At 52.2% G+C, this 20,225-nt stretch overlaps 2 protein-coding genes across 2 annotated transcripts in view; both read right to left on the reverse strand.

The window, feature by feature from the left end:
• The window catches only part of COL11A2 (collagen type XI alpha 2 chain), a 73,037-nt gene that overhangs the window by 39,726 nt on the left and 13,086 nt on the right, over positions 1 to 20,225 (reverse strand). The window contains exons 7-23 of the mRNA XM_088662572.1: positions 19,569 to 19,715; positions 18,940 to 19,104; positions 16,935 to 16,994; positions 14,659 to 14,700; positions 14,472 to 14,534; positions 12,964 to 13,038; positions 12,504 to 12,590; positions 10,633 to 10,689; positions 8,806 to 8,859; positions 7,776 to 7,829; positions 7,061 to 7,114; positions 6,786 to 6,839; positions 5,312 to 5,365; positions 4,130 to 4,174; positions 3,394 to 3,447; positions 3,251 to 3,295; positions 1,878 to 1,931 (exon numbers count right to left, since the gene is read on the reverse strand). Coding sequence (XP_088518698.1) covers positions 1,878 to 1,931; positions 3,251 to 3,295; positions 3,394 to 3,447; positions 4,130 to 4,174; positions 5,312 to 5,365; positions 6,786 to 6,839; positions 7,061 to 7,114; positions 7,776 to 7,829; positions 8,806 to 8,859; positions 10,633 to 10,689; positions 12,504 to 12,590; positions 12,964 to 13,038; positions 14,472 to 14,534; positions 14,659 to 14,700; positions 16,935 to 16,994; positions 18,940 to 19,104; positions 19,569 to 19,715 — 1,164 coding nt within the window. The remainder of the gene's footprint in view (positions 1 to 1,877; positions 1,932 to 3,250; positions 3,296 to 3,393; positions 3,448 to 4,129; positions 4,175 to 5,311; positions 5,366 to 6,785; positions 6,840 to 7,060; positions 7,115 to 7,775; positions 7,830 to 8,805; positions 8,860 to 10,632; positions 10,690 to 12,503; positions 12,591 to 12,963; positions 13,039 to 14,471; positions 14,535 to 14,658; positions 14,701 to 16,934; positions 16,995 to 18,939; positions 19,105 to 19,568; positions 19,716 to 20,225) is intronic.
• The window catches only part of LOC118081372 (class II histocompatibility antigen, M alpha chain), a 129,661-nt gene continuing 112,475 nt past the window's right edge, over positions 3,040 to 20,225 (reverse strand). Inside the window, exon 6 of the transcript XR_015948548.1 lies at positions 3,040 to 3,055. The gene's annotated coding sequence lies outside the window, so the exon portion shown is untranslated. The remainder of the gene's footprint in view (positions 3,056 to 20,225) is intronic.

Genomic DNA, 20,225 nt, shown 5'->3' on the forward strand with positions numbered 1-20,225 from the left:
AGTGTAGTACTTTACATTTCTCCTTGTTAAAATTCGTCTTGTTTGCTTTGGCCCAGTTCTCTAATCTGTTAAGGTCATATTGAAGTGTGATCCCGTCCTCTGGGGTATTAGCCACCCCTCCCAATTTGGTGTCATCTGCAAACTTGCTCAGGATGCCCTCAAGCCCATCATCCAAGTCAATGGTGTAGGAACAGTCTGACCTTTAGCGCTTTTACATCATGAGCTGACACCATAGCTGCCAAGTTATCCCTTTTTTAATGGGATTTTCCCTTATGCTGAATAGGCTTCCTCGGGAGAAAAGGGAAAACTTGGCAGCTATGGCTGACACGTATGTTTCCTCTGACATTTGCAAGACCTGCTCCACCACGTCATGTTCCTACCAAGCGGAAAGTGATCCATGCCTCTCCAAAGGGAGGCAAAGGTCACAGACAGGGCACGGCAGATGACTAAGAAAGCCAAAGGCCGGATCACTGGTCCAATTTTATAGAGGTACTATTGAAACTGTCCTCTGTAATTCCATTACTGTCTGGTACGGTACTGCCTCTAAGCTGGATAAGAAGAGGCTCCGACGAGCAGTAAGGGTACTTGGTGTTAGCTTGCCTCCAACAGAGACACTTTATGCCGCTCGAGTCAGGAAGAGAGCAGAGAGAATTGCTGCAGACCCTTCGCATCCTGGTCATCACCTGTTTAATTTACTCCCATCCGGACCTCGGTACAGGACTCTATATACTGTACAGTCATACCTCGGTTTAAATACGCTTCCATTTGAGTACTTTCAGTTTAAGTACTCAGCAGACCCGTATGGAACGGATTAATCCACTTTCCATTACTTTCAATGGGAAAGTTCGCTTCAGGTTAAGTACGCTTCAGGTTAAGTACGGACTTCCAGAACCAATTACACTCATACTTCGGGTTAAGTACGCTTCAGGTTGAGTACTCCGCAGAATTGTCTGGAACTGATTAATCCACTTTCCATTAATTTCAACGGGAAAGTTCGCTTCAGGTTGAGTACTCCGCGGACCATTTGGAACGCATTAATCCACGTTCCATTACTTTCAATGGGAAAGTTCGCTTCAGGTTAAGTACGCTTCAGGTTAAGTACAGACTTCCGGAACCAATTATGTACTTAAACCGAGGTAAAAGGTAAAGGGACCCCTGACCATTAGGTCCAGTCGTGACCGACTCTGGGCTTGCGCGCTCATTTCGCTTTACTGGCCGAGGGAGCCGGCGTGCAGCTTCCAGGTCATGTGGCCAGCACACGGAAACACCATTTACTTTCCCGCTGGAGCGGTCCCTATTTATCTACTTGCATTTTGACGTGCTTTCGAACTGCTAGGAGCTGGGACCAAGCAACGGGAGCTCACCCCGTCACAGGGATTCGAACCGCTGACCTTCTGATCGGCATGCCCTAGGCTCAGTGGTTTAACCCACAGAGCCACCTGGGTCCCATAACCGAGGTACCACTGTACAAAAATGTCTAGGCACAGGAATAGCTTTTTTCCTTGTGCCATCAAATTGTTGAATCTGTAGTTGTGGGCGGAAGGGAGGCCAGTTGGTGGTATGGGGGTCTTTTCACTGTGCCGTTGTATTGTGAGGGGAATAATGGTTGCACGAGGTACGCTTTTTCTTTACATTGCAATGTAGTCGAAGCAAAATTCCAAGTATGGTTGATACTTGGCCAATAAATTATTCTATTCTATTCTATTCTATTCTATTCTATTCTATATCAAGGGCATGGCGTTCAGACAGCTGCGGCTTGCTCGTGGGCGGTGGTGTGCCTTGTGCCCGGTGGTCCATCCCTACGGGGGGAGGGGGATTGGCAGGAAGGAGGATGTTGTGGGCGGGTCCAGCGGGGGTCCTCTGACGTGTTCACTCACCTGCGCCCCTGGGGTCCCCTGCTGGCCAGGGGGTCCTGGCTCCCCTTGAGGTCCCTGGTCAAAAACAAGAGATTTAGAGTCAGATTGTAGCAGCCTGAAACTGGGGAGCATCATGGGGTGGGGGGCAGGCACGGGGCCCCTCATTGTGCCCCCCTCAATGTATAGGAGAGTCAGTGGGGGCAGGGGTGGTCAAAAGAGGCTTTGAAGCAACGATGGGGGAAGAGGAAGCCCTTTCGGTTTTAAGCATGGAAAAAATGGAAAAGGAAAAGGCAAGGGCCCCCCAGGGGTCATGTCATAGCTGCCAAGTCTCCCGTTTTCCCCGGGAAATCCCCGTTTTTCCAGTTGTTCCTAGCTGAAAAAACAGATTTTTTGTTTTTTCCTGGTTTATTCTGGCGCGGCGGGCATTTTGGAACTGGGCGGAGCATGCTCAGAAGCGACTTTTGATGCTGCTCTGCCCAGTTTCAAAATGGCTGCAGTGCGACTTCTGGCGCAACGGCAATTTTGGAACTGGGCAAAGCAGCACCAAAAGTCACTTCTGAGCATGCTCCGCCCAGTTCCAAAATGGCGGCAGCGCTACTTCCGGTCTGCTATTTCCGGCCCGGCCCCTTATTTCTCTGACAGCAACTTGGCAGGTATGGGTCATGTACTCCAACCCTCTGCAATGTAGAAATCACAGCAACTCTGTCTTCCCTGCAGAACAGCTTCAAAAGGGGCAAGAGAGTAATTGACTCATTGGTGACATCGATATCCCCAGCCACTTTCCTCCACGGAAGCATACACAGTGTATTTTTAACGCTCTGTTTATTTCCCGAAATTTATAGACCGCTTGACTGTATTAAAAAAAAACACACCCAACAACCCCAAATTCCTCGAAGCAGATTTCAACAAGAGAAAACCATACAACCGAGAGAAATCTACAGCCCTGCTTTAACACATACAGAAAGTTAAAATACTAAAGCAGGGTAAAATTCGCGCCCACTTTTTAGCATCTATCAAAACAGGGATGTTTTTTAGCAGGCGCTCAAAAGCGGGCAGCCTCTTGGGATCAAGAGGCAGAGAGTTCCAAAGTGTAGATGCCACCACCACCAAATATTGAATTCTTACAAACGTGGGAAGTGTCTTATGTGGCACCTTGTAGTAGTCGATCAAAGTGGTCCAGTGGGGGGGGGGGAAGTGGGGAAAGGCGATCTCGTGGGATCACCCGCTCCCCATTTTGTCCTCACAACAACCTTGGGATGAGAGACCACGAGCAGCCCGAGGTCAGCCTGCAAAGCTTCTCGGCTGAGTGGCCTTTTGAGTCCTGGATTCCCAGGGGAGTTTGGGAGGGCAGCCCCCCCCCAGCACCCACCGCGAGGCACCCCGGGGCTACTCACCAGGTTCCCCTTGGGGCCGTGGGGTCCATCCATGCCACGCACACCCTGTCAGGAGAACAAGCAGAGACACAAGAGGTGGTTAGCGATGGGGGGCTGGGGGTGCAGCTCAGTGTGGCAGGAAACCCCCTCCTACCAGCACTTACCGGAGGGCCTGGGATTCCTGGGGGTCCTTTGGGGCCAAGAAGACCTCGGGGCCCCTGGAGAAAAGGAGAGAGAAAAGGTCAGGCACACACCTAGAATCGTAGAATCGTTGGGTTTGAAGGGACCCCTAGAGTCATCTAGTCCAACCCTCTGCATGGCAGGAATCTGCTGCATCACACTGCTGGCCCTTGTTTTTAATGCTCAGCGTTTTACTGTGTTTTTATATCTGTTGGAAGCCGCCCAGAGTGACTGGGGCAACGCAGTCAGGTGAGCGGGGTACAAATATTAATGTTGTCGTTGTTTTCTCCCCTGGATTGGTAATGGGGCTTGGTCTGGATTCAAAAAATTGCAGTAGTAGTAATAAAAATAAAAATAAAAAAGACACAGTCTACTGTACGGCCTCAAAACACAGCAGCTACGAATCACCTTGATGTAACATTCAGAAATTTGACAATACTTGAAATAGTAATAGCCACCTTTATTTTAAGGGTGGGTGGGGCTTCCGGGGAAGAGGGAGGGGCTTAAGGCCTTGTTGGCAGATCCAGCTCTCAGGAGGACTGTGCCACTTCAGAGGCGAGGACTCACCACCCTAGGGGCGAGGGGTCCCTGCCTTCCCTGCCCCCTCGTCACCCTTGTCCGTTGCTTGGGAGGACGGGGCCCCCGCCGTTGGGATACGCCAACAGGGCCCCCAGACTTGGCCAGACCCCAAGATCCCTTGCGAAAAGGGACAATACGCACCGGTTCTCCAGGAAGCCCGCGTTGGCCGACCTCTCCGTCATCTCCCTGCACCGGGGGGAAAAGGGAGACAGAGTCACAAAGGAGCTAGGGGAACAACAGTGTCTGTGTGCATGTGCAGAATTCATCTCAGGGGGTGCTGCCTCCCCCCTCCCCCCCAAAACCCCCCTGTGTTTGTGTAAAGGCTCTCAGGCCAGTGGTCACGTCAGAGAATCTCCACTCCTGCTGCTCTTGAATGGGCAGGTTACTAGTCCTCAAGGTTGAAAAATAATGCATATACTTGGTTTTTAACGTTTGGTGTTTTTGATGCTTTCATATTTGTTGGAAGCCACAATTATCATCATCATCATCTTCATCATCTTGGAACACAGAAAGAGCCTATTCTTGACAATCTGGTAACACCAATAGTCCAATACTTGGACTTTTTCATTTTAACTCAAGTACAACTGGACTCATTCTTGTTTTCTTTCTCACCTGTTGATCTTTGCCTGGGATTATAAGTGTTCTCTCTGTTTTATATACGTTATAAAAAGATTTTTTTATTTTAAAAAAATTGCAAAATGAGAGAGAGAGAGAGAGAGAGAGAGAGAGAGAGAGAGAGAGAGAGAGAGAGAGAGCCTGCTGGATCTGGCCCAAAGGGGCCCGTCTAGGTCAGCATCTTGTCCTAACAGAACCTGACCAGATCCCTGTGGGAAACTGGCAATCAGGATCCGAACCCAAGAGCCCTCTGCCCTCCTGGGATTCAGAAGCCTCGCTGCCCCCAGCCATGAATAGCCCTTTCCCCCCCTCAGGGAATTTCTCCAATCCCCTTGTAAAGCCACCCAACTTGGTGGCCATCATGGGGCAAGGGGTTCCATAGGTTAACGATGAACTGCGTGATTTTTAAAATTCATCCTGAACCTTTTTCACATTCTGCTTCCCTGGATGTCCGCCGGTTCGAGTGTTATGAGAGAGGGGAAAGAACTTCCTCCCTTCCAGGCATAATTTTGTAAATTTCGACCATGCCTCCTCCTCTTCCAGGATTTTTTCCCAAGATGAGAAGTCCCAAACTTGCAACCTCACAGGGGCCTCGCTCCGCCCCCTCGAATGTTTCTGCTTTTTTCTACGCCCCCTTGAGGGACAGGCCTCTGTCGGATCAAACCCCAACTGCACCCCAAATCCCCCTCTCTTCCCACCCGTACTCACCCTCTCGCCATCTTCCCCGGGGGGACCAGGAACACCCTGAGATCCGGAGTCACCCTAGTGTGGGGTGAGAGAGAGACAGAGACACCCTGGTCACAAGAGACACAGAAGAGCAGACCCTCTGGACGAGGCCCCGATTTAAGCTGGCCCCGCCTCCTTCACCCAAGGGACTCTGGGAACCGTAGTTTCCCAAAGGGGCAAGGAAACCCGAGCTCTTTGGGGCTCCATCTGAGCATCCAGAGGGATGAGATGCAGAAGTTCAACAGGTGCATTCAGTGAGAGGGTGGAAGGATTCACCTGTTGAACGTCCGCCTGCAAGGGAGCGGTCAGAAAGTACTATTATTATTATTATTATTATTATTATTATTAGCCCCGTGGCAGCAGGATCAGGCCTAAGGAGGGAGGGCGCATCTAGTCTAGGATCTTGTCCTCACAGCCTATTATGGGATGCAGCAATTCTCCCCGCCTGCGATTCCCAGCCATGATATCCAGAGGCATTAGTAGCCATTATTTTCTTTTTTTTAAAAAAAATATCCAATGAATAACAAGCTGGGAAGCAAAAGATATTTGTTTGTTTGTTTGTTAAAAAGATGAATTAATTTGTGGAATGCCCTCCCACTAGAGGTCAAAGAGAACAACAATTACCAGACCTTTAGAAGGCATCTCAAGGCAGCCCTGTTTAGGGAAGCTTTTAATGTTTGATGGATTTCTGTATTTTAGTGTTTTGTTGGAAGCCGCCCAGAGTGGCTGGGGGAACCTGGCCAGATGGGCGGGGTATAAATAATATTATTATTATTATTATTATTATTATTATTATTATTATTATTTAAATTAATGCCCCCAGGGGTGGGGTAAGAAATTTGATTTGCGCGCCTAATTTGCACTCCTTGGGACGATGCCCAAGCCAAAACGGAATTACTCCTTCAAAATTTGCACTTTTCCGAAATTCTCTTCACCCAGATGATATATGCAAAAATGCACATACTAGAGGGTATAATAATGTTTGTTTAAAAAAGGCATCTATTAGTGAAATATAACACACACGAACGTCTTATACCGGAAAATATTATTCAAAAAATGAATTAGTGTATGTAGTATTTTATTTTTTAAAAATCAAGGCGGTTTATGGCAATGAAAACATAAAACTGTATAATAAACACCAGCCTTAAAAAAATTAACCCCTCTGGAAGGAGGAATCCGTGTAATAATCAAATGGCTGCACAGATCTGGCAGAATCGAGAAGTTTTTAGCAGGAGTTTAAGAGTTGGCACGGAGGGTTCCTGCTGAATCTCCAGTGGCAGGGACTTCCACAGGACTCCCTTGGAGCAAAGCCAATGCAGATGCAAAACAGGTATTCCAAGAGTTAGAATCACAGCATGGTGGAGTTGCAAGGGACCCCCAGGGGTCATCGAGCCCACCCCCCTGCAGTGCTTTGGACAGACGTGAGCTATTTGGCAGGCTCCCCCATTTCACTTACCCTGTGTCCTTTCTCCCCTGGAAGGCCTGGAAGCCCATCGAACCCACGGTCGCCCTGCGGAGAGAGAGAAGATAAAGGTTCCTGGCAGGGTGACCCCGTCTCACAAGGTCAGGATGGCAAATCCCGCGGGGAGGGCACTAGTCCTCATGAAACCACATTCCCAAATACAACTTCCCAAAGGCCCTTTGTCTAGAATGGCAGGATTGTTGGGTCGGAAGGGACCCCTCGTGGCCATCTAGCCCAACCCTCTGCAATGCCCAGAGGGATCGTCTTACCTTGCTGCCCGGTTCCCCGGGCATCCCCCGGGCACCATCTGCTCCAGCACGACCCTGTGGGAGGGAGAGGGGCAGGTTGACGGGGGGAGATGGATCTCACAGGCTCCCTTACAAAGGGGCCCATGAATCTTGATAGACTTCTTCTGGTGCTGGAGGCTCCATCAGAACATGAGAAGGCCAAAGGCCCGTCTAGTCCTGAATCCTGTTCTCACTGCGGCCGACCAGATTCCTTTGGGAAATCCACAAGCAGGATTCGAAGCCAGGAGCCCTCTCCCCTCCTGCAGCTTTCCAGAAACTGGGATTCAGAAGCATTCGACAGGCCGGCTTGGTCCTTCATTAATGTGCCTAATCCTCTTTTAAATCCACCCATGTGGGTGGCCGTCATCAATGCCTCTTGTGGCAGAGAGTTCCGTAGTTTTCACTCCATGAAGAAGTCCTTCCTTTTAATCCGCCCCCAAATTTCCCAAAACGTCACCCCCTCAAAGGCTCGTCCCACCTAACTTTCAAGCAAATCACTACTGTTATTTTTTACTTTTATTCCGTTACTTTTCAGGACGCTCGGGACCGTAGGATCGCCGAGCGGGAATGGGATCCCGAGGGTCATCTAGCCTAACCCACCACAATGCTGGGGTCGCAGGGGAGGCTAAAGTTGGCAACCTGCCTCCATTGTTGTTGTTGTTTAAATGAAAAATAAACATCAGAAACAGAAACTTACTCGGCGGCCGGACTTCCCTGGGGGTCCGGTCAGCCCCTGTGGACCCCGAGGACCCTAAGTGGAGAAAGAGAGGGTTGTATTAGGGTGCCCCATCTTGTCCCCAAACATTTGGGGGGGGGAGAGGAGAGAGGAAACCCTCGGACTTCATGAAAGAGGGGTGGGGAATTGGGTAGGTGTCCCGTACCCCCACTAGCTGCCCAGCCTCTGTTGCATTTGAGGTCTGTAGCAGCCACTAGATTTTTTGGGGGGGGGGGAATCTGAGAGGCTGGGGGGGGCAGCAGCCAAATGACCCCAACCCAAGAACATGTAGATTGCAGCAGTTTGCTACTTTCTTTGGTTTGGGGAATATCCCATCCCCTCCAACGTTTCTCCCATGGAAACAGGGACGTCCTAAGGAAAAGTGGGGCATTCTGGGGTCAAATCAGAAACCTGGACGGCTTCTGTAAATCAGGGGCTGTCCCTGGAAAATAGGGACACTTGGAGGGTCTGGTCTCCCTTGTTGCAAGGACGCGGCTTGGACTCGGTAACAAATAAGCAAAAGCTCCTATGCAGGTCCTCTGGGGTGGGGTGCAATGGGTCTGCCTGAGCCATAGAATTGTAGAGTCGGAAGGGCACCCCAAAGGGTCATCTAGACCAACCCCCTGCAATGCAGGAATCTCAGCTAAAGCATCCATGACAGATGGCCACCCAACCTCTGCTTCAAAACCTCCAAGGAAGGAGAGTCCAATAAAACACAACTTATATTGTACTTGTCACGTTCAGCTTATTTTTTTTTAGTTGTTTTCTAAATGGTTTTGCAATTGTTTCACCGGCGACTTCCTAGCTCTCTCCTACAATTCACACTGAGCTTGCGACGTTCCGATGTGCTGCTGTTATGTCTTGTTTATCAGACGCTTTGGGATTCGTTTGAACGGAAGGAGGTCAGACGACGCAGCTGTGCTAAAGGGGGATTTTGGGGGGCACAGGGGGGGAGAGGAGAGGCTGGGGCGATGGCAGGGGGCTCCCAGCTCAGGTTGGGAAGTCGGCTTACCTGGGGACCAAAGTCTCCGTGCTCCCCCTTCACGCCGTTGCCGCCAGGTTGACCCTGGAAGACAGAGGAAAGAAAAGAGGAAAGACATTCTTAGCTCTGAAGGGCTCGGTACGGTGATTATTTATCCATTTGGGCTGCCCTTGGGAAGATAAAGCAACTAACAAATTCGAATTGGTTCATTGGCTGTGTTCGTATCCCACCTTTTCCTCCAAAGAGATCGAGGTGGCGAACTCTGCGTCAGAGGTTTCCAAACTGTGTTTCTTGACACACTAGTGTTTCGGCTGCGGTGTGTCGGTGAGTTGGGCGAATGTTAACCTCCAGTTTGCTAGTAAAACCTAATTACTGTGCTGTGAAATGATGCAAAACCGAATTACTGTGTCACGAAATAATGCAAAACTGAATTACTGTGCCACGAAATGATGCAAAACCAAATTGCTGTGCTGCGAAATGATGCAAAACCGAATTAATATGCCGCGAAATGATGCAAAACTGAATTACTGTGTCGTGAAATAATGCAAAACTGAATTACTGTGTCGCAAAATGATGCAAAACTGAATTACTGTGTTGTGAAATAATGCAAAACTGAATTACTGTGTCGCAAAATGATGCAAAACTGAATTACTGTGTTGTGAAATAATGCAAAACTGAATTACTGTGTCGCGAAATGATGCAAAACTGAATTACTGTGCTGCGAAATGATGCCTGTCACCAACATGAAGTTTGGAAAGCTCTGCTCTATGTAGCCCATCGTCTGGTAACTTCCAGACTGGAGTATAGAACCCTAGGATTGTAGACTTTGAAGGTACGCTCAAGGGTCATCTAGCTCAACCCCCTGCAAAGCAGGGACCTCAACTAGAGCATCCATGACAGATGGCCGTCCAACCTCTGCTTAAAAGCCTCCAAGGAAGGAGAGTCCGCAACTTCCTGTGTGAATCCTTTCCACTGTCACACAGCTCTTCCTGTCTGAAAGTTCTTCCTGATATTTAGTCAGAATCTCCTTTCTTGTAACTTGAAGCCATGGGTTCGAGTCCTACCCTCTGCAGCAAGAGAAAACAAGCCTGCTCCCTCTTCCATGTGACAGTCCTTTAGATATTTGAAGATGGCTCTCCTATCTCCTCTCAGTCTCCGCTTTTCCAGGCTAAACATACCCAGCTCCTTCAACCGTTCCTCATCCGGCTCGGTTTCCAGACCCTTGATCATCTTGGTCGCCCTCCTCTGCACACGTTCCAACTTGTGAACACCCTTCTTAAATTGTGGTGCCCAGAACTGGACACAATAGTCCAGGTGGGGCCTGACCAAGGCAGAATAGAGTGAGACTATGACTTCCCTTGATCTGGACACTAGACCTCTGTTGATGCAGCCCATAATAGCATTTAGCTGTTGATTCAGCTACTGCAATCCACTCTGTCTGGGGCTGCCCTTGAAGACGACTCGGAAACTTCACTTGCTCCTAAATGCAGTGGCCAAATTGCTGGCTGGAACTCACAGAAACACCCCATTTCCAAAACAGACGCCCTGGTCGCCAGCTTCATTTCCGGGCCCAATTCATGGTGCTGAAGACGCCCCTCTTTGCCCCGACTGCATTGCCACACCCAGTGCTCTTCCTCACGACTGAGGGGGGATTCGAACTCTGGTTCCTTCCAGGTCTTGGTCCAAAACTCAAACATCCGCAGCACTGTTAGATTTCAGATTTACTGAGCCGTCGTCCCGGGAAAGTGGGTGATGGCGGCTCTTTGGTGAGCTTCCAAACACACCCAAGTCCTTCTACTCTGAGCCCCATGAAACAAACCCGAGCGCTCCCCCCCCCCCGCCAAGCAAAATACTCACCAGGGGTCCAGGACGACCCGTATAGCCCATGGGTCCTGGTGGGCCACGCAAGGCCAGCTGCGGAGGAAAGAAATGGGAAGAGAGGAGAGGTTATGGTGTTCGTACCAGACCATCACCCGAAGAGTGTTTGGACACAAGTGCCCCTGGGAAGGGAAAGGACTCCTAAGAGCAGAGAAAGAGCCTTGCCGGATCAGGCCAGGGGCCCCTCTTGTCCAGCATCCCGTATTCTCACAGTGGACAAATGCCCCTAAGAAACTAGGGATCCAGATAGACTGCCTCTGGGCCTGGAGGCGCCACAGAAACATAAGAAAGGGCCCCCTCACCTAGGCCAGCATCCTGTGCTCGCAGTGGTCAACCACGCGCCCTAGTGCGAAACCTGCAGGCAGGATTTGAGCACAAGAGCAGCCCCCTCCCCTCCTGGGGTTTCCAGCAAGTGGGATTCAGAAGCAGCTGAATCTGACTGCGGAGGGAGAGCAGAGCCATCCTGGCTAGGAGCCCCCGACAGCCCTCTCCTCCTCCCGGACCCTAACCCTCTTTTAATGCCATTCTGGTTGGCAACCCCATCCCTGACTCCGGTGGGAGGGAGTTCCACAGTTTAACTCTGCGAAGGAGGACTTCCTTTCATCTGTCCTGAACCTTCCATCATTCAGATTCAGGAAGCGTTATGAGAGAGGGATAAAAAATTCTCTCTCTCTCTCTCCTTTTTTTTCTATGCCAGGCATATTGTCTATATATAAAAATGTAAAAAGGGCATGTGGGTTTGTGTCTACTTTTCATCCAAAACCGCTTACAGAATCATAGAGTTGGAAGAGACCACAAGGGCCATCTAGTCCAACCCCCTGCCAAGCAGCTTGACCGATTGCGTTCAAATTTTGACACAACGCCCCAAGCGAATGTCCGAAGGTTCTTCTAAAGTCACACCTCTGGCAGGTAACACACCCAAAACCCCGTGTTTCAAAACACACCACTCAGACGAAAGTGCATGCTGGGAAAAGAACCAGGTTGCAAACAAGCGCCCTCTAGCGGCGGCTACACTGGTACTACACCTATAGAACCCTCCCTCTCAACAGCACCTCGGCTCCCGTTTACATACTGGGCCAGGCATAGGCAACCTTGGCTCTCCAGATGTTTTGGGACTACAACTCCCATGACCCCTGACCACTGGCCCTGTTAGCTAGGGATCGTGGGAGTTGTAGTTCCAAAACATCTGGAGTGCCAAGGTTGCCTATGCCTGTACTAGGCCGAAGCCTTTACAGACTAGGTTGAATGGAGGTGCTGACTCGCCTGGGTGGGGGTTTGGGGGAGGAGGGCACGGGATAGTTCAGGACACGGTGGGACCAGTCACAGGGATGAACCGGGGGTGGAGGGGGTGTGATACATCATGGGTCAGGACAGGGAGGGGGGAATCACAGGGATAAGTGGGGAGGGAGAGGGGCTGTCTAAACAGAACACGCGTAAAACAGGGGGACTCTGAAGGTGAGGGGAGTCTGAAGGGGGACTCTGAGCCTCCATTTAACAGACTGAGCCACAGCAATGCGTGGCAGGGCCAGCTAGTATTTTATAAACTTCTGCCCTGTGGGTTCTTCCTCGTTTTTTTCTCTAAATGGAGGCTTCCCAAAGACTTCCACCTGTCTTCAAACAGTCCCTCATTGCATCCCCCCCAAAAAAACACAGCCCCCTCTTTCGGGGTCCTGGGAGACCAATGGGAGGTCAGACAAGGACCCACCCCAGAAAGGCAGGCAGATTCCTTCTGAGAAATCTGAGTGGGCCACCAGGAAGGGAAGACCACCTTTCCCTGGACTTTAATAGGGGAAGTAAACAGGGTGGAGGTCTTCATCTCCATCTTCATTCCCCCCTGAAACCTGACTCACCCGGGCTTGCTGCAAGATGGCCTGGGCTTGGGCTTCCTGGGCCGCCACGACTGGACCCTTTCCACCTCCGCTGCTCCCAAATCGGAACTGAGGGAGGGAAGAGGCAGATTTGAGCTTCCACCGAGAGGCACCCAAACACCCCCACATCCACACATTCCCCCCCCCAACCCAAGTTGAAGGGAGATGTTTCCCTCAAACTCCTTTCAGGGCCGATTTCTTAGGGGAGAGCCATCCGTCTGCAGCAGAACTGCACTGTACACAGCTCTGATTGACTAGTGTCCATGATGTCAAGAACCCCTACCCCACCCAGATCCCTGAAGAAACTGGCTACGCAAGGCACTGATTGCTCGCTCACAGCGTCATCGAGAACTACCCCGCACTAATGCCTGAAGATCCTAGATGTCAACCTCTGAATTAGGACCTTGCTACCGGCTGGCCTCTCTCCGCCGTTCCGACTCACCGGAAGCATCATGGAAGTGCCAGGGGGTCCGGGGGATCCATCTGAGCCAGGGATGCCGGGGCGTCCTGGGGGACCCTGTTGGGGAGAAGGAGGGACAACAGAGTTGGGGCAGGAAGGAGCGGCTCGCACGTTTGCACATGTGTGCGAACGACGAAGCACGCTGTCGACAATCGGCCAGGGGATCACGGCCACCCAAGCCTGGTTTAAACAGTCCAACATAGTCCAACATCCTCTTCTCCCGAGTGCTAACCAGGTGCCTCTCCAACAGGTTTAATCTGGGATTAATCTGGGCTTGGGCGTGAGCAGAGAGCACGCAGCGAAGGGGAGGTGGGTCCCTTGCCCCAAAGAGCGCCTCGCTCTCCTTTGCATTGGCTCCCAGTACGTTTCCGGGCACAATTCAAAGTGTTGGTGCTGACCTTTAAAGCCCTAAACGGCCTCAGCCCAGTAGACCTGAAGGAGCGTCTCCACTCCCATCGTTCTGCCCAGACACTGAGGTCCAGTGCAGAGGGCCTTCGGGCAGTTCCCTCCCTGCGAGAAATGAGGTTACAGGGAACTAGGCAGAGGCCCTTCTCAGTAGTGGCGCCCGCCCTGTGGAACGCCCTCCCATCAGATGTCAAGGAAATAAACAACTATCTGACTTTTAGAAGACATCAGAAGGCAACCCTGTTTAGGGAAGTTTTTAATGTTTGATCTTTTACTGGTGTTTTTAATATCCTGTAGGAAGCTGCCCAGAGTGGCTGTAGAAATCCAGCCAAATGGGCTGGGTATATTATTATTATTATTATTATTATTATTATTATTATTATTATTAGACGCCCTTCCCCAAAGAACATCCGTAAAGGAGAACGAGGGTACCAACCGACAGGAGCCAGCCGGCAGAGCATCACCCCTACCAGTTGGGAGTGAACTCCTTGTGAGCAAAAACAGGAGTGCCAGGCCCAATGAGCAGAGCGACTCAGTCAGCTCTTGCCCCATGGATGAGTTGCTGAGACCGAAGGTCCCCACCTCCCCACAGCCGCCTATATCTCCGCCTCTCGAGGGCTTCCCCAAGCAAACAGAGACGTGACCCTCATGTCTGCCTCTGCTCTTCCCACTTCATGCCTCTTCTGGTCCTGGGAAACCAGAGGGGAGGGGAGATTGTCGCAGCAGGAGGGGGAGACACTCGTGCCTCTTCCCCAGCCGAACTCCTCTCTGCCTCTTGGCCTCCCTCCTCTCCAGCCTTAGCTTCTGCCTCTGAGTCTGGACTTCCCTCTGCCACAGACTCCCCCAGCTCACTAAGCCCTGTTGCCTCTTCAGCTTCTCCACCTCCCAGTCTTCTCCCTCTGACGGGTCACCCAGATATCTTCTTCCCTTTGGGGTGCCCCAGCTAGTTCCTCGCCACCCTTCCTCTGCATACAACCATCTGTGACGCTGACGTTTATCTGCACAGGGGCAGGGGGTGCCCTTCATCGCCTCCTTTGCCTCATGCCCTTAACTCTCCCCTCTCCTTCTCCAGATGGCAGCCTTACCCTCTCCCCAGAGTCGCCGGGGGGCCCTGGCGGTCCTGTGGTCCCTGGTGGTCCGCTGATACCCTGTGGGGAAGGAGGAACAGAAGACCATGACCTTAGCCCACCAGACAGGAGGATGGAGGCCTCATTTGCCCCCTTAAACCCCACCCCCACCCCGGGGTTTTGCACTCCTCTCCCCGGCTCTTACCGGAGCTCCTTCAGGGCCAGGGGGACCTTCCACCAGCATCCCCTGCAGAGGGAGAAGGAGGCACAAACAGACGCATGCAAAAGTTAGGAAGCAGCCGCAGACCTGCCTTGGCAGAGGGACAGGCCCCGTCCCTCTGCTCTCGCCCGTGAAAGAGCTCATTGTTTACACCACCACTGGCTATTCTCCCCCCCCCCCACCAACACACACCCAGTGCGCTATGCTGAGACGATAACGCTACAAAATACGAGAACTCTGGGGGCATCGCAGCTCCGCCGGTTGGATGGCTGCCTTGCACGGTCGCTCAGAGGTCAATTGCGTTCTCCGGGGAATTCTGAAGGCCGCCCAAAAGGAGCCGAGAGGCCCTGATCCTGCTGAGATCTGCTGGTGAGGGCTCTCATGTCAGCCTCAGATTCCTCCCCCCCCCCCCGCCTTGGGAGCTTGCAACGAAGCTAGAACAGGGAGGGGGTGGTATCTGGAGGGTATGTTATTCCGGCGCAAAAAGGGCTCTCAGTCCTGCAGTTACTGGGGGGGGGGAGCAAAATGGAAGCCCTCCCCCCCCCCAATACTTGCAGATATTTATTTTCAATTCCAAAATGAGAAGAAGAAGAGTTTGGATTTGATATCCCACTTCATCACTACCCGAAGGAGTCTCAAAGCGGCTAACATTCTCCTTTCCCTTCCTCCCCCACAACAAACACTCTGTGAGCTGAGTGAGGCTGAGAGACTTCAGAGAAGTGGGACTAGCCCAAGGTCACCCAGCAGCTGCATGTGGAGGAGCGGAGACACAAACCCGGTTCCCCAGATTACGAGTCCACCGCTCTTAACCACTACACCACACGGGCTCTCTGAGCTGTTTGCATCCTGGTCTTGTGCACTCAGTGATGCGCTCAACGCAGCCTACGTAATGAATGGAAACAACCAAAGCCAATGGGGGTTGGACTGGATGACCCCTGGGGGTCCCATTCAACTCTACGACTGTCTTAGGGACTCCACTCTGGATTTGTGTCGGGTTTACTCCTGAGCCTCTACTTCTCCATAGGACAGTGGAGGTTTAGGACCAGAGTTTTCCGCCCTCTAGACGGGTTACCTTCCCGATATTATTAATCAAATTAAAACCTACAGGGATATGAAATATGTATTACTGGATGGCGCCAAGTGAGGGTCAGCCGAATGACTCCACTGTGGGCTGCGTTTTCCAGAAACACCTCTGAATAATCCCAGTTGAGAAAGTGTTGCGGCTCAGATCCCCCTGGCTTCTGGGCTTCCCTTTGGGGAGTCTGGCCAGCCTTTGCCACAATCTCAAAAGAGACCTGGGCGGGGCAGAAGCAAGCTGCTAGACCTCATGGAGGCGAAGCATCAGGGCAGCAAGGCAGGGGGTAGGGCTAGATGACCCTTGGCAGTCCCCTTCCAACTCAACAATTATTCGAACCTAAGGTGCTGGAGCTTAGCAGGGCATGCCTCCTTCCAAGGGTCGGGGCTTTGCGAAAACCAGGCCTTGCACACAACAGACTGACTTGTGCAAAACGAGGAAGGAGGTCATGCAGATTAGAAGCGGAAAGAAACTGCGGGATTCGGGAGACCTCCAAGCAAGCTCCTTTCTACCAGTGGTACCTTGGTTTGCAAACAGTCTGGTTTGCATACACTTTAGATCACAAACACGTCAAAACCCGGAAGTGCGTGTCCCAGTTTGCAAACTTTTTTTTGGATTACAACCCATTTTGCGGGGATTGCGAACAATTTTCTTTTGGAGACCCCATTGGCGAAAACGCGCCTTGGGTTACAGCCTGTTTTGGTTTACAAACGGACCTCCGGAACGGATTATGGTTGTAAACCAAGGTACCACTGTATTTGCATCCATCGTGGAAGTGTAGAGATGGAAGAGGCCTCAAGGAGACCTCCCACCCGTTGCAGCCTGCCTAGACCGGCGGATGTTGGGAAGGGCTCCCCCACACCTGGAATATCCCATACATAGCCGGGATTCGCACATCGGAAACGGCAGAATTTTCAAAAACCGGCAAAAACGTCTGGGAGGATTTTGCTAAAAAGGTTCGACAACTTTGCCCAAAAAAAGGGCTGAGCAACTTTTGGGGGGGGTGTTCACCTTTTGGAAGATGGCAACCGTAATTCTCTCTCTCTCTCTCTCTCTCTCTCTCTCTCTCTCTCTCTCTCTCTCTCTCTCTCTCTCTCTCACACACACACACAGTCCGAAATGACACCCCCCCCCGCCCCCATCCAGGCCAGGCCAGGCCAGGACCCCCTCCCCTCCAGGAACTTACGGGTTCGAAGACAGCTGGCTCTCCCTTCTCTCCTTTGTAGCCTCTGGCTCCTCGGACGGCCTGGGGGAAGCAGACATGTAGCCGCACAGAGGGGGCCAGTCAACAGGATGGAGCCACGGGCTCAACCACCCCCACCCCCAACCCCTGGGTGCAAAAAGTGGGGGGGGATGTCCACACATGGGGGGCTTCACAGAAGCAGTTCAGTGCGGGCGGGGAGAGGAGGGGCTCTCTGGGGGAAAAGGAACCGCCTGCAATCAACTGGGAAGGGCCATCCAGACCAACCCCCTGCGAAGCGGGCAGCTTGGCGACGTGGACTTAAAGCCAAGCCTATGTTGGTGAGCAGCTGCTAAACGGGCCCCAAAGGACCGAGGTTCCCACATTGCAGAGGGTTGGACTAGATGACCCTGGGGGGGGGGGTACCACTTCCAATTCCATGATTCTATGCTCATCTAAAAAGGGCGATTGCTGGTTTGCAGCTGAAAGGTGGGGCAGGAGGGGAGTCAAGCTGCCGTTTGTTTTTCATGGAAGCAAACGACGAGGGCCGGAGCTACAGACGAACAAAAAGGGATCTGTTGTCAAAATGGACTGAGAAAGAAAGGGGCGGGGGGCACACACATAAATAAACCAGCTGGAGGAAACTCAGAGTAAATCTGTAGTAAGGTCTGAGTAGGGCCTTGAGTAAAAGTGGAAAAGGGGTAAATGCATGAGCTCTGGTGGAGAGCATTTTTCAGGTTCATCCTACTCAGAGTAAACCCACTGGAATAGATGGATGTGACTCCCTTCAATGGCTCTACTCTGAGTAGAATTCAGCTGGCTAAAAGCATACATTGTCATTATTATTATTATTTTAAAAAATTAAAAGTGTGGTGATTGCCCCCATTCCTTCTAAATTTAGATAAAAATTAACTCTATGTACCCTGGGTCTTTTTTTAATTTCATAAAATTTATACGCCGCTTGATTGTGACCAGGGAGCCTCTGAATCCCACAGCTCTTCCCGCAAAATTCTGCACATGAAGATTCGGAGGTCGAAAGGGGTGTGAGGTTGAGGGCCAAGGTGTGGGGAAGAAGGGGGAAGGGGATGCCTTCCAAGATGGCAGTGTGGACTGACAAGTTACCGTGTCCCATTTGGGGGCTTTCGGCCCTCCCCCCCAAACTGGTAACTGAGTTCCAGCGCTTGAACCATGCCAGGGAAGGGGAGACCGTCTGCAGAAATGGTCCTGCAGTGCGATGACATCATAGGGCACGTGATGACATCACAGAACAGGGAGGCAGCTTCCCTCCTGCCATTGCTGCAGGACGGCAGCCCATTTCTACGTAGACTGTGTTGCAGGACACGTCAACAAGGAAGGAAATGACATCACAGGAAATGACATCGCCACGCAGAGAAATGGCATCACAGGAACGAGTTGCACAAATGGCTGGACAGCTTGAAATAATAACTAAAGAGGAACTTCAGAAAAGAGCGCAGCAGGAAATGGCAGCAACCTAGACAGGCAGCATGACAAAACATCCAGCACCTGCCAATAGCAGGAAATGATGTCATCAGACAAAGAGGAGGGTCATAGGAAGTGGGAAGGGTTGCGAACGGAACAGGAAGTGCTACCGCCACCTGGTGGTGAACGGTGGCAAAGGCAGGAGGAAGTGGCGACTTCGAAACAGGAGGGGGTGCGCAGGCAGCAGGAAATGGCCCTCCTCAAACAGGAAGTGACATCAGCAAACTGAATCCACAGCCACATGCCCATCAGGAACTGCAAACCAAAGCTGTCGGGAAAGAAGGAGTGTCCTGGCGGAGAACCGAAAGAGGAAGAAACAGAAACGGGTTGCGGATAAAACACCGAAACAAGAGCAAGAGGACAAGGCCGAAACCATTCCGTAAGCCAACCCCGGGCAAGAGGAAGTGACATCACAGACAAGCACAACCAACAGGAAGTGGACCCAACAGAACAGGAAGGCGCGGCAAAGAACGCCAGAGGGCCTCCAGGGAGCCGTCAGCACCCCACTTACGCCTTCGCCGTGGGGGGTCTCGGCCGAGAGCACAGGCCCCAGCTCCGACGGCTCGGCCCCCTCGCCATAGCTCCTATAGGCGTACTCGTACTCCAGCCCCACGCCGGGGACCTCCTCTTCGGTGAACGCCTCTTCCTTGGCGGGACGTGGGCTGGGCGCTTCCTCCTGGCCCCCGGGCAGGGTGGGAACCCATGGATACGTTAGGGGGGGGCGAATGGGGCTGGTGCCCACCCACCCATGTGTCATTCTTGGGGGAGTCTCCTGCCCAACCAGCCTGCCAGAGCAGCAGCAAGGGGGCAGAGGAAGCTGCTGCAGGGCTCCACCCATTGCCTTGAGACTACAACTCCCATCATGCCCAGGGGGTTTTCCCTAGCTCTACCTGCTGGGGGACCACCTGCACTCAAAACCCCTGAGCTCAGAGGGCTCTTCCCCTCGCCTGTCAATTCACCCTGCTCTTCCTGAGAACCCAGGAGTCCGGGGCCTCAAGCCCATTGGGGCTCTCCTCCCCACAGAACCCAGGAGTCCTGGCTCCTCTCTTGCGGATCCTGCATTGCCCACCCAACCAGGGAGCAAACGCCCTTCCGTATCAGGTTGGCCCGCCAGGACGCGGGTGCTAGAGGCACATTTACCTCTCCCCGTGGCGACGAGGCAACAGGTAGGGACGCTTCCTGTGTGGGGCCCTCTTCCCAATACGTCTCTTCCGCCTCGGGAGGCAAGGTGTAGTCAAGGTACTCGTGGGCCCCCCAGGGCTCCTCTGTGGGGAGCAGGCCCACATCCTTGAGAGGGGGTACAGCAAAGTGGTGGCAGCGGAGGAAAGAGTGACGAGCCAGGGAGGGGAAGAGGAAAGCATTGCAGTGTGTGTGGTTGGTTGGGTATGTATGGAGGAAGGAGGGGCAGAGTTGGTGTGTTGAGGAAGGAAAGGAAGAATGTGTTCGTGGAGGGGCAGAGAAGATGCCCAAGAGAGGGGGAGACACAGCCGTCACATTGTGGGGCGAACGAACGAGTGGGAGAGGGAGAGGATGGATTGAAAAAGGAAACAGACCAGACAGGGGAAAGGAAGGAGAGAAAAAAAATATGCAGACATGGTTAGTTCATCCAAACTCCTCTCGAGTCCCGGGAGGAAGGAGGAGGAGATGGCTGTGGGTTGGTCTGGATGACCCTTTGGGGCCCCGTCCAACTCAGCAATTCTGCGAGGAGCGTTCCTCATCCGGGATCATTTTCCCTCAGGGAGACAAATGGATCTCGGGGAGCAGAATCTCACCCCCCCACCTGCAAGCTGGACAAGG

Source organism: Zootoca vivipara, chromosome 2 (genome assembly GCF_965207765.1).
Source record: "Zootoca vivipara chromosome 2, rZooViv2.hap1.1, whole genome shotgun sequence".
NCBI lineage: Eukaryota > Metazoa > Chordata > Lepidosauria > Squamata > Lacertidae > Zootoca > Zootoca vivipara.